The 15,687-nt window shown below is 32.8% G+C and overlaps 1 protein-coding gene across 1 annotated transcript; it reads left to right on the forward strand.

Annotated features, from left to right (window-relative positions):
• The first annotated feature begins 5,323 nt into the window (after positions 1 to 5,323).
• On the forward strand, positions 5,324 to 7,807 carry LOC149190964 (putative pectinesterase 15). Its single transcript, XM_089410628.1, has 5 exons — positions 5,324 to 5,685; positions 5,795 to 5,966; positions 6,960 to 7,163; positions 7,258 to 7,508; positions 7,621 to 7,807. Exons 1-5 carry the CDS (start codon positions 5,324 to 5,326, stop codon positions 7,805 to 7,807), a joined length of 1,176 nt encoding a protein of 391 aa, XP_089266754.1.
• Positions 7,808 to 15,687: the final 7,880 nt, after the last annotated feature.

A 15,687-nucleotide genomic window follows, 5' to 3' on the forward strand; every position in this document is an offset into this window, starting at 1 on the left:
AAATTAAAGATGAGGTGTTTGAGATATTTCAAAAATTTCATGTTGTTATTGAAAGGGAGACTAATAAATTTCTCAAGTGTTTGAGGATAGATAATGGTGGAGAATATTGCTCCAATGCATTCAAGAATTATTGTAATAAGTTTGGCATTAAACATGAGAAGACTGTGCTTGGTACTCCCCAACAAAATGGTACTGCAGAAAGAATCACACTATTATGGAGAAGGTGAGGAGTATGTTGTCAAATTTTGGATTGGAAAAGCATTTCTGGGCAGAAGCAGTAAGGACAACTTGTTATCTCATCAATCGCTCACCTTCTACAACCCTAGATGGTGGTATTTTTGAAGAAGTTTGGATTGGTAAAAAGGTAAATTATTCTCACCTTAAAATATTTGGATGTGAAGAATTTATGCATATTCCTAAAGAACATAGAACCAAATTAGATGATAAATCAAAGAAATGTGTTTTTCTTGTATATGAATATGGTGAGTTTGGTTACTATCTATGCGATCCAACTAATTACAAAATTGTTAGAAGCACGGGTGCAATATTTAATGAATTTGAGATGTATAAAAGGCCTACAGGTGATATGGAGGCCAAGAAAATTGTTGACAAGGTTGCGAAACAACAACATAATATCCCACCATTAGAAGAATCTAGGCAACAAAAACAAGAACAGGATGGATAACAAGAAGAAGAAAACTTTCAACAATCATTACAATTGATTCAAGTCGAAAACACACCAACACAGTTGGTTCATAGGTCTACTAAGCCTCATAAGCCCTCACAAAGGCATCCACTCTCAAATTATATTTTTGTTAACTGATGAATATGAACCTCATTGTTTCAGGAAGCTTGTGAAGTGAAACTAGTAAAAGGTGACAGAAAGCAATGAAAGAAGAAATGGGCTCTTTGTTTGAAAATAAAACTTAGGAGTCAGTGAAGCTTCCAGAAAGAAGAAATGCTCTACAAAACAAATGAGTATACAAGAATACAAATGAGGGTGAGGAGAAGAAGGAAAGATATAAAGAAAGGTTGGCTGCGAAGGGATTTGCCCAAAAAAAAAAGGTATTGACTTTATATAATTTTTTTCACTTGTTGTTAAAATTTCATCCATAAGAGTTATCCTTGGTCTTGTTGTTTCTTTAGACTTGGAATGTGAACAATTAGATGTGAAGACAACTTTTCTTCATGGAGAATTGAAGGAGGAAATTTATATGGAACAACTGAAAGGATTCAAGGTAAAAGGTAAAGAGAACCTTGTCTGCAGGTTGAAGAAGAGCCTTTATGGGCTAAAATAAGCACCTCACCAATGGTACAAGAAATTTGATTCATTTATGTTGAAGCATGGCTTCAAAAGACTAGGGGCTAATCATTTTGTCTACATAAAGAGGTATATCCAATAAAGGTATATTATACTATTTTTGTATGTGGATGATATGCTAATTGTTGGACATGATAAGAATATGATTAATAAGTTGAAGAAATATTTGGGAAGTCAATTTGCAATGAAATATTTAGGTCCAACACAACAAATATTGGGCATGAGGATTATATGCCACAAACAGAGCAAAAAGTTGTGGCTATCACAAGAAAAATATATTGAGAAGTTGTTAGATAGGTTCAATATGAAGGATACCAAACCAGTTGGTACACCCCTAGCATCACATTTCAAACATAGTGCTAAATTGTGCCCTTGTGGTGACAAGGAGGAGGAAATGAGTAGAATCCCTTATGCTTAAGTGGTTGGTAGCTTGATGTATGCCACGATATGTAACCGTCAAGATATTTCACATTCACTGGGAGTATTAATAAGGTTCCTTGCAAATTCAAACAAATAACTTTGACAAGCAATAAAGTGGATTTTGAGGTATCTCAAGGGTACTAGTAATTATTGTTTATGTTTTGGTAATAACAATGTTGTTCTGGAAGGTCACACAAATGCAAACATGGCTGGAGATGTGGATACTAGAATGTCCACCACTGGTTATTTATATACTTTTGTAGGTGCAACAATATCTTGGATGTCTAGATTGCACAAAGTAGTGGCCCTCTCTACAACAAAGGCAAAATACATAGCTGCGACAAACGCTTGCAAAGATATGTTGTGGATGTAACGATTTTTAGGTGAGTCGGGAATAAAACAAGATAAATATTTGTTGTATTCAGTGAAGTGTTAAATGATGGGTTTCTACAATTGGATAAAATACACAATGATATGTTAAAAAACAATTTGCCGACGGATAAACAAGAACTTTGTAGAACCTCACTTTGTAAAATCTTGGTTGGAGCAATGCAAATATGATAAAAAGGCATCTTGGGAAATCGTTAGTAGCAAGAACATAAAACAATGTAAAAAACGTTCACTCAAGCTTTTATTTGGTCTCAAGTGGGAGATTGTTAAGCACAAGACCAAATCAAAGTCAAAGTTGTTAGTGCCCATGATATTCATAACCCATGGTATTGTAATGAAATATTTTTTATATAGGGATGTGAGTAAAATGAAAAGTTGGTGAGAAATAAATATGAAGTGAGTGAAATGTAACAATATTTTCATTGTTGTAATAAAAATCTACTAAACCCTTTCGCCATGTTTTTTCCCAAAATGGGGTTTTCACCTAAAATTTTTGGTCAATTCTTGTTTTAGTGAGTGAAAATTTTAATTTTCAACTAATTATTTATGTTGTATTTTATTGACATAGAAGTTGCATGTACCTCATCACACATTATTGACAAAAAGCACTCGGAGAACTACCATCATTATAAAAAAAAAACATGCTTGTATTAGACTTTCCAAAGAGTATATAAATTTGATGCTCTCAAACGATGCCAAATACTAGATAAGGAGTCTTTAATCACAATGCAAATACTAGACAAAGAGTACCTAATCATTGATTTCAATGCTCCTAATAAAATTGCCCACTAATATAAATAGCCATAGAGAATGTTAACAAACTCAAATTGAACCCAAACAAGATCTTACAAAGGAACATTCCTATAAATATATTTAGTTGTTTCTAGTCTTGAGCAGAAAAGACATAGTCCATTATTTAAGTCACTTTTGGCCAACCAAGCTTTGGAGTTGAGGCCTTGATAAATAATCTTTTGGCTAACCAAGCTTTGGAGCGTGAGACCTTGATAAAGCATTAACCAAGCAAACTCTAATAGACTAGACACCATGCAGTAGATGAACATGAAGACTTTCTTTCCACTCCCAATCTCTCTAAGATGGACCATGTATATTAATATTATAAAATTGATGTAAAATAAAATAAAGTTTATGAGAATAATATTAAGTCAAAGGGCACCTAAAACTGAGTATCAATCTCTCCAAAAAAAACCATCCATATCACTATTATAAAACCAATACATTAAACCAATACATTTTGTTTTTGAGTAAATACATATTTTTAACTATTAAATTTACTTAAATTATATATAAATCATAAATCAATACATCATTTAAAATATAATTTTATAAATTATAAATGGTAAACCTAATAGTCATTATTATAATTTTAAATTATTAAATATAAATATTTCAAAAAAATTTAAATTTATTTTTATATTAAAAATATAAATAAAACCATAATCATATCACCAAAAATTCCAAAAGCTAGGCCATTAGTCATGGCATCGGGACATGAAAAACTGCCAGTCCGATGTCTCACCCGCTATAATTGGTCAAGGATTTCTTAGAGAAAATTTAGAATGAAAAGATGCTTAGACCTTTACATTTGTGGAGTGCCATGTAGCAATAGTCACGGTATAAAACGTTCAACGGAAACTCCCGATCTTTTATTCCTGTGTTTGAAAGTAAATCCGAAGCTAAGCGTATCAACTACCTACAGCACAATCAGATTTTGTATAGGTAACTGTAGCATCCAGTTGCAGAATTCAAACGTCACAGAGGTCGAGAGGCTCACCATGGAGATGATTTTTTCAGGTAAAATCGTCGACCATATTACAAAGCATTAAAATTTTATAGAGCAGATCTAAAATTTACAGTCCGCTATTTGATTGAGAACGGATAGGCGACACATCTTAATTGAAGCCTTCTTTCGAACTTTTATTGGCATTTGCATCTAAACTGAACTTACTTTTATTGGCACGGCTAATTCTTTTCATCTAAACTTGAAAGCGGAAATACAAGAAGTTTAAAGAACCATTTTGTTTGGAAAATAGTGGAAATCTTATCATAAAAATTTGGTAAAATTTTTGGGTAATTTAGGGTAGGGTTCCCAAGTTACGAGATTTTGGATGTTCAAATTTTTTAATGGTGTTGAATCCATTTCCACTCCACTGTGAATTATAAATTATATAATATTAAAAATAAAAACATCATGTTCTTTCTAACCTGGTTGTAGAAAAACAGAAGAAGAAACATACGTTAGAAAGTTCAACCTGGTTGCAGAAAGAAAAAGAAGAAGCAACTTTCTTTAGGTCATGAAGTCTCTGGCCCTTTGAAAGGTTCTAGAGCGCACCACTCCATTACAGTTTGAAGCCGTTTTATCCTATGCAGAGGGGAAAGTTTCCCTTCCACTGCGCACATGGTGGACTGTTCCCTGCGGACTCCACAACCACGCCTTTGGCATATAGTTCCGTTAATAAATCCAATGCGACCAGTACAATGAGGGAGCAACAAACTACTACTTCTCCCAGGTATTCAACGGCGAAATCAATAGATGTAAATTTACGGTGGTTAATGCTAAGTGGGCCTACAGTTAAACAAGAAGAAAAGGTGGAGCTCTAATTGGGCCTACAGTTAAACAAGAAGAAAAGGTGGAGCTTGGCATGGGCAGAGCCCTTTTCATGGCAGCTTATTAGGAGGATAAATAGAAAGAAGTGCAGGTAAGTGACGGGTGGTTGTGATATGGTGATTTTTTTGAAATGGTTCGTATAAATTGGAGAAAACCTATTTTAATATATGCCTTTTATCCTGATTCAAGTTTGATAAACCTGATAAAAATTGACAAATCTCTATGCTTGTGCACTCTCAGAACTCACAGTCGAAATGGTGGGATTCACAAAAATGGGTTGAAATGAATTTATGGAACCGTGGGTGGAAAATCTAAAACAATGAGCGTGTGATCCAGAAAGGAAGATGGAAATACGTGTCATGATCACGGTGTGCAATTTGTTAACTGTAACTCGGATATTTTAATATTTTAACCAGTAATCTATGACTACATCAATTTATTCTTTTGGTCATACAATATCCATGCCCGAAAATTTCTGTAGTTTCGTTGAATTATGTCAGACTACACATAAGAATTTATTATTTATCTGTTGCACATTGCGTTGGATTCTGCGGTGCAACTTTGTCATGAAGGGTACTGCTTATGCAGTCGTTATTATAGCAGCATCCATGTGGATATTAATACCAGTGATACAGTTAAATTCCAGGGCGTACTCTCCATTCAAACCCTCCTTAGGCAAAGTGCAGCTATATTCAAATGATATTTTGAGAACATTGGCAGAAAATGTTAATTCATCAAGCGAATTAGAGTGCAAAAGCACTGGAGCTTCGGCAGAACTGGTTGTATTGGATGTCTGTGATGAAACGATTGATATTGTAGTGGACAAGTTTGGATTTGGTAACTTTACAACTGTACAGAAGGCAATAGATTACGTTACTGAGAACAGTGACCGAAGGATTGTTATACAGATCAAGTCAGGAGTATATTTGTGAGTGGAATGTGTTTATAAATCAAATAGGAATTGCTTTATTATTGTTTTGGATATGGTTTCTTGGGAATAGTTCTTACAGCCTTAATTCATGTAATGTTGACCATAGAGAAAAGGTTTTTATTGGAGCAACGAAGACAAACATCACATTACATGGAGATGGCGCTGAGTCTACACACATCTCGTGGAATGACTCAGCTGCTACTGCTGGGAACACCAGGCTCAGTGCATCAGTCATAGTAGATGCTCCCAACTTCATAGCAAGAGACATCAGCTTCCATGTAAGGTTACTTTAATGTAGGATCAGTAGGAGAATGTGAAGAGCATAAAATATAAACATAATTTACAAGACAAAGGGGACACAAATTTTTTTTTGTTCAAAGTCTCAATCTATATATATTTCAAAGATGTTTTTAAGTCAATCTTATCGCAAGTGCTTTATTATCTGTTTTTTCATAAAATCAATGTTTAATGAACTGTTTAATCAATGTTTAACTTTTTATTTTTAAATCTATTTTATTTCATTAAAATACAAATTTTTATTTTGAATTATATTTTTCTTATTAGAATGGTTTATCAAATCACTTGAGCTAAGATTTTTTCAAATGACTTGAGCTAAGATTTTTTCATTTTTAAGAAAATAAGATATGTGGTAGGTTTTGATTTAATAAATGTGTATGGATGACAAAACCATTTAATATAGTCTCTTATATGCAACCACAAGTTTCACTACTACTTCAAGATGTCCCATAGGAATTGAACCTTGCCCATTGGTGAGAACTCTCCATATCCCACCATTAGATCCAACCCTTTTGAGCAACATACAAAAAAATAAAAATTAACTTTAATACTTTTATATGTATATAAGTCATGAAACCATTTAATATATTCTCTATATTTTAATTTTTTTTACTAATTAAAAAATTGTAATTTTATGTATATTCTAATTTAGACTATAATCATAACAACTATACCTAAAGTAATTTTATTCTCTAAAAAGGTTTAGACTTTAAACTACATGGGTATACAAAACTACTTTGTGCAAAGCCAATTTTAACACCAAATCCCAATTGCAAATTTTCAATATTTCGAAGAGCAAAATTAGAACTGCTGACTTCAGATTTTCAGAGTATTTCAAAATCTACCAGATTAGCAATTCCTTCAACAACACAAACAATCATTTACCTTTCCATGTTTGTGAATTGAATTTGTTATTGCATTGGGCATCTTATCCTTATGCAGCACTTTAAATTCAAATTTCATTTCATGACCAGAATTTTGCTGATCCACCTGTGGGGAGCTTGGGATCCCAAGCAGTAGCAGTCAGAGTATCTGGGGACAGGGCTGCATTTTACAGATGTCGATTTTATGGGAATCAAGACACTTTGTTAGACGAGTATGGGCGCCATTATTTCAAACAATGTTTTATCGAAGGAACAGTGGACTTCATATTTGGATTTGGCCAATCACTCTATGAGGTATTCAACAAATTCAATAATGATTTATCGCCATAATTTGTTTGTATAGATAAAAAAACTCACTCCGACAAAATATTTATGACGAACCATACAGCAATGCCAGATCCATTCGGTGGCAGACTGTAGTACTGAGGCCGTGACGGGCTCCATTACAGCACACGGCCGTCAGTCTGCAGACCAAGCAACAGGGTTTTCTTTTGTGAATTGTTCAATTACAGGCACAGGGCGTATATACCTAGGGAGAGCATGGGGAAACTATTCTCGTGTTGTTTTTGCCTACACAGAAATTGCAGATATAATTGCTCCAGAAGGATGGTCGGACTGGGAGTTTCCTTCTAGAGATCAGTATATGATATGCCCAATCCCTTTCATGAAAATTCGCAGTTCTTGTACAGTTGTACTTTCATTAATGCTCCAAATATGATATAAGTTTTGTATTTGTGCGCGTTTGTGTTAGGCTTGCGTACTTTGGAGAATACAAATGCACAGGACCGGGAGCAGATGAGTCCAGAAGAGTACATTGGTCTCGTCAACTCAGCGACGATGAGGCTGCGCCATTTCTGAACGCCACATTTATAGATGGCGACGAATGGCTAAGCTCAAGTGGATATTGCCGAAGTACTGTTGGCAATTCAAGCTCCTAGCAGTCATCCCAGCTATTGATAATGGTCTGCTCCATTGCAAAGCATTTGTATTAACTTAAGCGAAGATAGATATTTTACGGGGATATCTTTCATTTATGTCGCTGCTGAGTCTGTTTATCAACGAGAACACAGAGTATTTCAAAATAAATATTGTAAAAAATCAAATTACAGAGGAGACAAAGTATTAATTTTCTAATTATTTAAATAGTTTTATTTTTAATTATATATTTTAATCAAATTTTTATTCTTATTTTTATATGTATTAAATTTTAGATGATTACTACTATTCATTGAGTGGATGTAGTTTATCTTAAATTAAGCATTAAGTTGAATGTGGCTTATTTGAAATTAAGAAAGTGAAAGATTATTAGTCATTTTTATATTTCTAGCCAGTTCTAAAAGATTCCAAAATCATTATAAATTTTTTAATTAAAAATTCAAGAAAAAGTTATATATAGATTTATTTTTCTTATAAATTAAATAATATAAATAAAAGTATTTGAAAATAAATATTGTAAAAAATCAAATTACAGAGGAGACAAAGTATTAATTTTTTAATTATTTAAATAGTTTTATTTTTAATTATATATTTTGATAATCAAACCTTTCTTCTTATTTTTATATATATTAAATTTTAGATGATTACTACTATTCGTTAGGTGGATGTAGTTTATCTTAAATTAAGCATTAAGTTGAATGTGGCTTATTTTGAAATTAAGAAAGTGAAAGATTATTAGCCATTTTTATATTTCTAGCCAGTGCTAAAAGATTCCAAAATCACTATGAATTTTTTAATTAAAAATTCAAGAAAAAGTTGTATATATATATTTAAAGATTTATTTTTCTTATAAATTGAATAATATAAATAAAAATATTTTTCATCTTTAAATTTTTAGTGTTATAAAAGTGAGAAACTCTTTTATCCTATGGTATGTATTTTTCATCTTTAATTTTTTTAGTGTTATAAAAGTGAGAAACTCTTTTATCCTATGGTATTTTGGGAATTGGTCAATTTCCAATTTCATTATGAAACTTATTAAAATTTGTTTTTATTTTAACCATGCTCATTTCCTTTTGTTTATTTTAGTAAAAGACAAAGAGATATTTGACTTGATGACCTCCTTATAATATCTTAGTTTTTTTTTGCTTTATCACAGTAAATTTATTATCATTCTTATTTTGCAAAATGATCTCTTTCTTATCTTGTTGAGCTTCCTTATACTGTCTCCTTTTGAGTTGAAGGTGGTTTTGATTAGAGTTGGAAACCTCTTCTCTTCTATGTTGTTTAACCTCTTTTTATACATAAGATACCTAGTCATAGTGACAGGCTTTCAATGAGAAAAATGTTTGATTGGATGAAAAGGATATGATAAGCTGTCAACTATTTTCAAGTCCATATTGAACTTTTCAAGCTTATGTTTTCTTAGCATTTGAAATATATATTGATTTAAAAATATTTATGTGAAGAAAGTATCCTAAATTTTAAATTGTTATTATTACTAATCCTTCTTGACTCTGGATCTACCAAAGCATTGAGAGGGATCAAATTTCTTTTCACTCCAAAAGAGGTTTGCACCTCAAGAGATTTCATCGTCTAGACTCTTGATAGATCCAGAGTTAAGATGGATCCAAGCTAGTTTAATTATTAATTATAATTATTTTTAATTATAATTTTTATGTAATTTGATTAAGTCAAAATATTTTAATTAATAATTATAATTATATTATTTTATTTTTATTTTTGTGTAATTTGATGGAGTCAAAATGTTTACATAACATACAGGGCTTTCATATTCTGCTGGAGAACTCTTGTTGGCACAATTATATAGCCTTTTTTCAAGGGAATAAGAAGATACAATTTCAAGCAAGATTGTAATTTTTTATTGTCCCTTTAAAATTCCCAGGGCATTAGAATTACACACAAATATATATCTGTGTGTGTGTGAGCTTGGTAGGACTACATCTTCATCATGTCTAGCTTCTCACCCCAATCAGGGGGATAACACAAGATTTGAACCCAAGACTTCCATTGCCAATCGAGCTACCCCAAGTGGACCACTTAAACTCAAGCTTTTAAAACTCTCTACTAGAATTTAGTTAAAATTAACCAAAAAAATGCCTTGAATTTCGTACGCCCTCTCTATAATTAAAATTTTATTCACTTTATTAATGTGCAAAAAAGATTACAAATTAAAATATATATTTGGATTTAGAGTAGACTTTGTTAAATTTCCATAAGGAAATCAATATCTCATTAATCAAATATGATATGACATATATATAGGAAGTGTTGTCTCAAGATAAGAAAACTATCTTGGACACATAATCTGTTGGTTGAGAGAATATCTTAACCACACACAAATCTTAGAAACAAAATATGAACAAACTACTCTAGATAGAAAGAATCACAACTGAGACAAGTAGGAATTACATATTCCAACACACCCCCTTAATGAGTACTTGTCTCGATATCAATCTGCAAAGTCTAGTTGTGGTCAAACATAACAAAAGAATATGTTGATGTCCATATAAAGGAGCAACCATCCACCGGAATGCATGGGTGCCAACTGCTGCAACCACCAGTGTACTAGGATGCCCTTTGCATACATGGTTCTGTCAACCATTATAACTGCATAAATGTACCTGTACCTGCAAATCCCTCTCCAACATCATCATCATGGGTTTTATTGGATTACTCGTAACCATGCTCTAGGCTTTATCGGTTCACCCCAAGGGCTCTCAGCCACCACGGCTCAACTCAGCCACCAAGGCTCAACACAGCCACCAAGGCTCAACTTAGCCACGAAGGCTCAACTAGTCAGTTACTATCACGCTTCTCGCCGGATGATCTCGCAGCGGTCTCGAGCTTTAAATGGAACTATCCTGACCTCAAAATAAAATACAAAGCCACCACAACTTTCTTCTAGCCTCGTGCAACGAAAAACATAAAGAAAATGCACCAACATGCATTATTTCACAACAGACACTCTGCTCGGCCTGCTCTCTCCACTCACCATTGAATAATACACTCCCTTGACTTTCAGAACAAGAGTGGAACCTTGCTTGATGGAAAAACTTAAAAGAAAAACTAAAATAAAATATACTCTCTCTTATTTCCCTCAGCCCAGGATGGGCCAAGCCCAGGAGGGGCCAAGCCCTTAGGGGCTCTGATACCATGTTAAATTTCCATAAAGAATTCAATATCTCATTAATCAAATATGATATTACATATATACAAGAAGTGTTGTCTCAAGATAGGAAAACTATTTTGGACACATAATCTGTTGGTTGAGAGAATATCACAACCACACACAAATCTAGGAAACAAACTAGGAACACACTCTTATAGATAGAAAGAATCACAACTGAGACAAGTAGGAATTACATATTACAAACAAAGAAATGAAGAGAAATGAAAAAAATGTTGGAGATTGAGCTATGCTTTAAATTAATATTATTTATTTATATATTTCATTTCTAGATTTATTATAATATTATTTTATATTAGTTTTTTAAACAAAAAAATTTTTTATAAAATATTAATAACTCTTTGAATTTAAATTTTTATTTTTATTTTTTTATTTTTTTTATGATTAGTTATAATGGTTTGAAATGTTTTTTTCTTCAAAAAAATTATAAATTATAGAAATATTTCTTCTTTTATGTGTTTGACTTAGTCTTTACTTTTATTTTTTTATAATAATTGTATGTATCTATATCTATATATATATATATATATATATATATATATATATATATATATATATAAATAAAAGTTTGACTTAGTTTTTTTATTTTTTATAATAAGTATAATATATATATATATATAAAAAATAATAAAATTAATTTAAGACATAATAAGGTTTGATATCTAGATCCCACCTATGGTTAAATGACGACAAAAGTGATAAGTTAAGTGAGATGTGCCACTATGTGCTTTACCAAATATGGGTGAGACACCAACACACATAGGTTAGGTAGTAACATGATTCATGGAGATACAAGGTAGGCTAGATGATGATAATTCTACATCAATGTACATTCTACTTCATAGAGAAGACACCATAAATGTAAAAAGGATATTAAGATGTGCCACTATGTGCTTTACCAAATATGGGTGAGACACCAAATTTGAGATCATCTCTACTTGCTTTTCTAGTAAAATTGTCATGAGGACTTGAGATTCCTCTTCCATTATTTTAGATTGGGAATATGCTAAATAGTGTTAATGGTACATCGACATTGAATCCTAATATTTTCCTTTATTTAGTGTTCTAATCCCTATATACAATGATTCCATTATAGGTTCAAATATGTCACATTTTCATTTGTTTTTGTCATATCTTTATCACATTGCTTTAGCCTTTTTGCAAATCATTGAAATAACAGAGAAGACGACAATGGTTTTGGAAATTGATTTGGATTGGACCATTACATCATTTTTCATCCATCTCGATGCTTTAAGAGTGAAAAAAGTGGAGGAATTAGCTCACATGACCTTCTTATATTGGCAGGACCCAATTTGGCAAATTGGAGTTTGAAAAATTTCAGGAATAGTTTGAGGCATTAAACGATATTTTTTAGAAGTAAAAATTTGTTTTTTTAGTGCCACACCTTTTTTTCTTATTCTACATAGACACCTTCTCAACAAGGCAAAAATCACATGAATCAGGGTATGTACGCAAAAATTATTCCATTTGGAAGTTGACCTTCTTGTTTTGACCACCACAATTCGAAAGGATGCCACATTAGCCCCCATATTCATGGAAAAGATGCTATCCACATGATCATGATGAAGAAGACTCTAGAAGAGTTAATATTCATAAATCTAGTTAAGAGTTGAAGGAGTCAAACCTAACCACTAGTAGGCTATCAAGTTGTATTATAACCAATCCACTAGGAGGAAAAGGGGTTCCATTCTTTTTTAGCATGTTCTGTTCCATCAATGAGCAAAGTATCAAAGAGGGAGAGGGTGAGAGCACACATAGAGGATTTGTGCATTGTAATAACACATGAGCCACATGCATTACTTATTTGTACTTGCAACCATTTTCTATTCAAATAAAGAGAGCAGAGTGACCTCACCTTTCAGCTGGGTTCTTTCCCGAAAGGGTTTCCTAGGTTACATCTTATGCAATTATGGTTTGTGAGTGTTTATTTTGCCTCTATCTATTTTCTGCATAATTGTAATTTGCATGCATATGCAATAATAATAACAATTTTATAGATACAAAAATCTAAAGAGAAATAAACCTTGAGATTTGGAGTGAGAAATTGTCCAATGAAATATTCATGATGGTTTATAGATCATATTGGTATCATAGTAGGTTTCCTTGTGTATATTGTGGATATTTACTGGGGCTCTAGATTAATTAATCCAAAAGTCATAAAACCCTAGTCATGGCCGACGAATATGTGAATAACCTTCCTGATCCTACAGAGGAGAGATTTTCACAGCCCAAAGCACAAAGTTGCATATAAAAACTATAAAGTGAACCTCATCATGACAACCGTGAATAATAATCTTGGGATATTTGGAGATGATCCGTAAACTATTGTGGATATTCTGCTAAACAATTCCTCATAACAGATTTGATAAAATTATACTTAAAATTCCAAAAATTATACACTAATATAGTTTTATATCTCTTTAGATTTATAGATGTGTAGATTGCTGTTTTTTGAACTGTGGTTCACAGTCACTGAGTGGTCGCTACATCCACAGGTAATAATATGAGCAGATCTATTGGCTTATCTGGTCGGGCATAACCCCAAGGATGTCGAGGAGATTTGACCCTATGACCTCCCAATTGGAAAGGTACTTAGAATCGAGAACTCAACCAATTGAGCTATCCCTTGGGGCTTGATATGTATATTGTCTTTAATAACATATGCATGTGAATTAAAATTATTCAAAAAATAGAGAATGGAAAAATAAATGCTCACAAACACATTCGACACTTCATATGACTTGGGAAACGCTTTCGGGAGAAAACCTAACTGAAAGGTGAGGTTTCTCCACTCTCTTTCTCTGAATGGAAATATGGCTGCAAGTATAAAGAAGTATGGCTTGTGACCTGTGGGCTACTACAATGCACAAATCCTCTCAGTGTGTTCTATATCCTATTTCTCTTGGATATTTTTTCTCAGTTATGGAAAAAATGCACTCAAAAGAATGGAATTCCTTTTCCTCTTAGTGGCTTGATTATAACATAACCCGATAACCTACTAGTGGTTAGATCTTACTACCTTAAATATTAACCAAAGTTACAATATAGAATCTTCTAGAGTCTTATTCATCATAACCACATGGTTAGCCATTTTTTTGTAAATAATGGGGGTTAACGCGACATTCTCTCAAATTATGGTAGTGAAAACATGAAGGTTAACTTCTTAGTGGAATAACTTTCATAGAAAGACTCTGATTGACATGATTCTTGTGCCATTGGAAAGACATCTATGTGTAGAATAAGAAAAAAATGTGTTGCACTAAAGAAAAAAATTTTCACACTCCAAAAACCATCGTTTTATGCCTCAAAACACTCCCGGAAGGTTTTAAACCCCAATTTCCCAAACTGGGTCTCGACGATAATAATGATCCTGTGAGTTGATTCCTCCACTTTTTCCACTCTAAAATAATCGATAAGGATGAAAAATAATACAATGATCCAATATAGATAAGGAGAGGATGGGGATTCTAATGCAAATATTTGATAAGAGGGGAGATCAAGAGATCAAGAAGAAACAAAAGAGTTGAATAAAGAACATGAAAAAAATCAACCCAGTTTGAGTGTCGTGTACTATTGATAGTCCGTGTTCAAAATAGAATGAAAAGTCGATATCAAGCCATATCAACGTGAGATCGATGCTTTGAATCTAAATCACTAGTTGCAACAACTAGAAGTTTATTTTAGTGTTCACCATATAGAGGAAGAATAAAATATTTCATTTACACGATTCAAATTATAGGGCCATGTCCTGCACTAGTGGGAAAGCCACACAAAGACCTTAAGTTTAGAGGGATATCCTTTAGTGACTAAGTAGGAGGACTTTAAAACCTTCATAAATTCATAATTTTACCCTATCAAGTATGTATAGATCTAGTGGATCTAGTGGTACAACTTCAGGAAGAAGAAGAGGTAGAGTGTATAGATACCACAAAATTTAGAAAGATGGCCATAATGTTGGGTATCTCCCATAGGATCCTAGATGCACTCCTCAAGTATTTGGGGGGTATACATAGCCATATATGGAAGTAAGTGATGTTGTTCAAGCCCAATTGGTGGATGAGGCTTGTATACATGCACGGTGCCTGGAGAACATAGGCCAGAAGAAAGGGAAATCAGGTGGATAAAAAAAGAAAGATCATCATGATGATTATAAGGAGGGGAAAAATAATTGGAAAGGGGGAAGATAAAAAAAAATGATAGCCACAACACACTAGTGCAAAGATCACAGTAATTAGTGAAACCATTGTAACATGGAAGGTCATATAGAGGAAAAGTGTTGGAATTTTCATCTACAACTTAACTCAAAGAACAAAAAGAGAAATGCAAAGAAGAAGAATCTCATAGCCACTGATTTGAGTAGCCAAGTTGAAAGTAGCTCAGATGTGGTTGAGAATAACATTTGTACATGAGTGCAGAAGGAGGTGAATCTAAGTAGTCTTCAACAACATGAAGAGAAAGAAATGACAAACTCTTTTACATAAAGATGCGGGTCAAGAAGACAAAGATTGGTTTCTTTTTTAACTCAATATCACAAGCGAATCTGATTGTAGCAAATTTGGTCAAAAAATTGAGATTGGAATTTCATGATAATCCAAGCCCATAGCCATTGGGATGGGTCATTAAGGATGCAAAGATAAAAGTAAAAAAACT

Source organism: Pinus tabuliformis, chromosome 3_1, assembly GCF_031772625.1.
Source record: "Pinus tabuliformis cultivar Carrire ecotype Pingquan chromosome 3_1, CPIR1, whole genome shotgun sequence".
Lineage (NCBI taxonomy): Eukaryota > Viridiplantae > Streptophyta > Pinopsida > Pinales > Pinaceae > Pinus > Pinus tabuliformis.

What these genes read in the sequence shown, in the direction of transcription:
- LOC149190964 (XM_089410628.1), top strand. Translation starts at nt 5,324, where the DNA reads ATGAAGGGTACTGCTTATGCAGTCGTTATTATAGCAGCATCCATGTGG. An exon ending in CAAGAGACATCAGCTTCCAT is followed by an intron (nt 5,967 to 6,959) that starts GTAAGGTTACTT and finishes TTTCATGACCAG; the next exon opens with AATTTTGCTGATCCACCTGT. An exon ending in GAGTTTCCTTCTAGAGATCA is followed by an intron (nt 7,509 to 7,620) that starts GTATATGATATG and finishes CGTTTGTGTTAG; the next exon opens with GCTTGCGTACTTTGGAGAAT.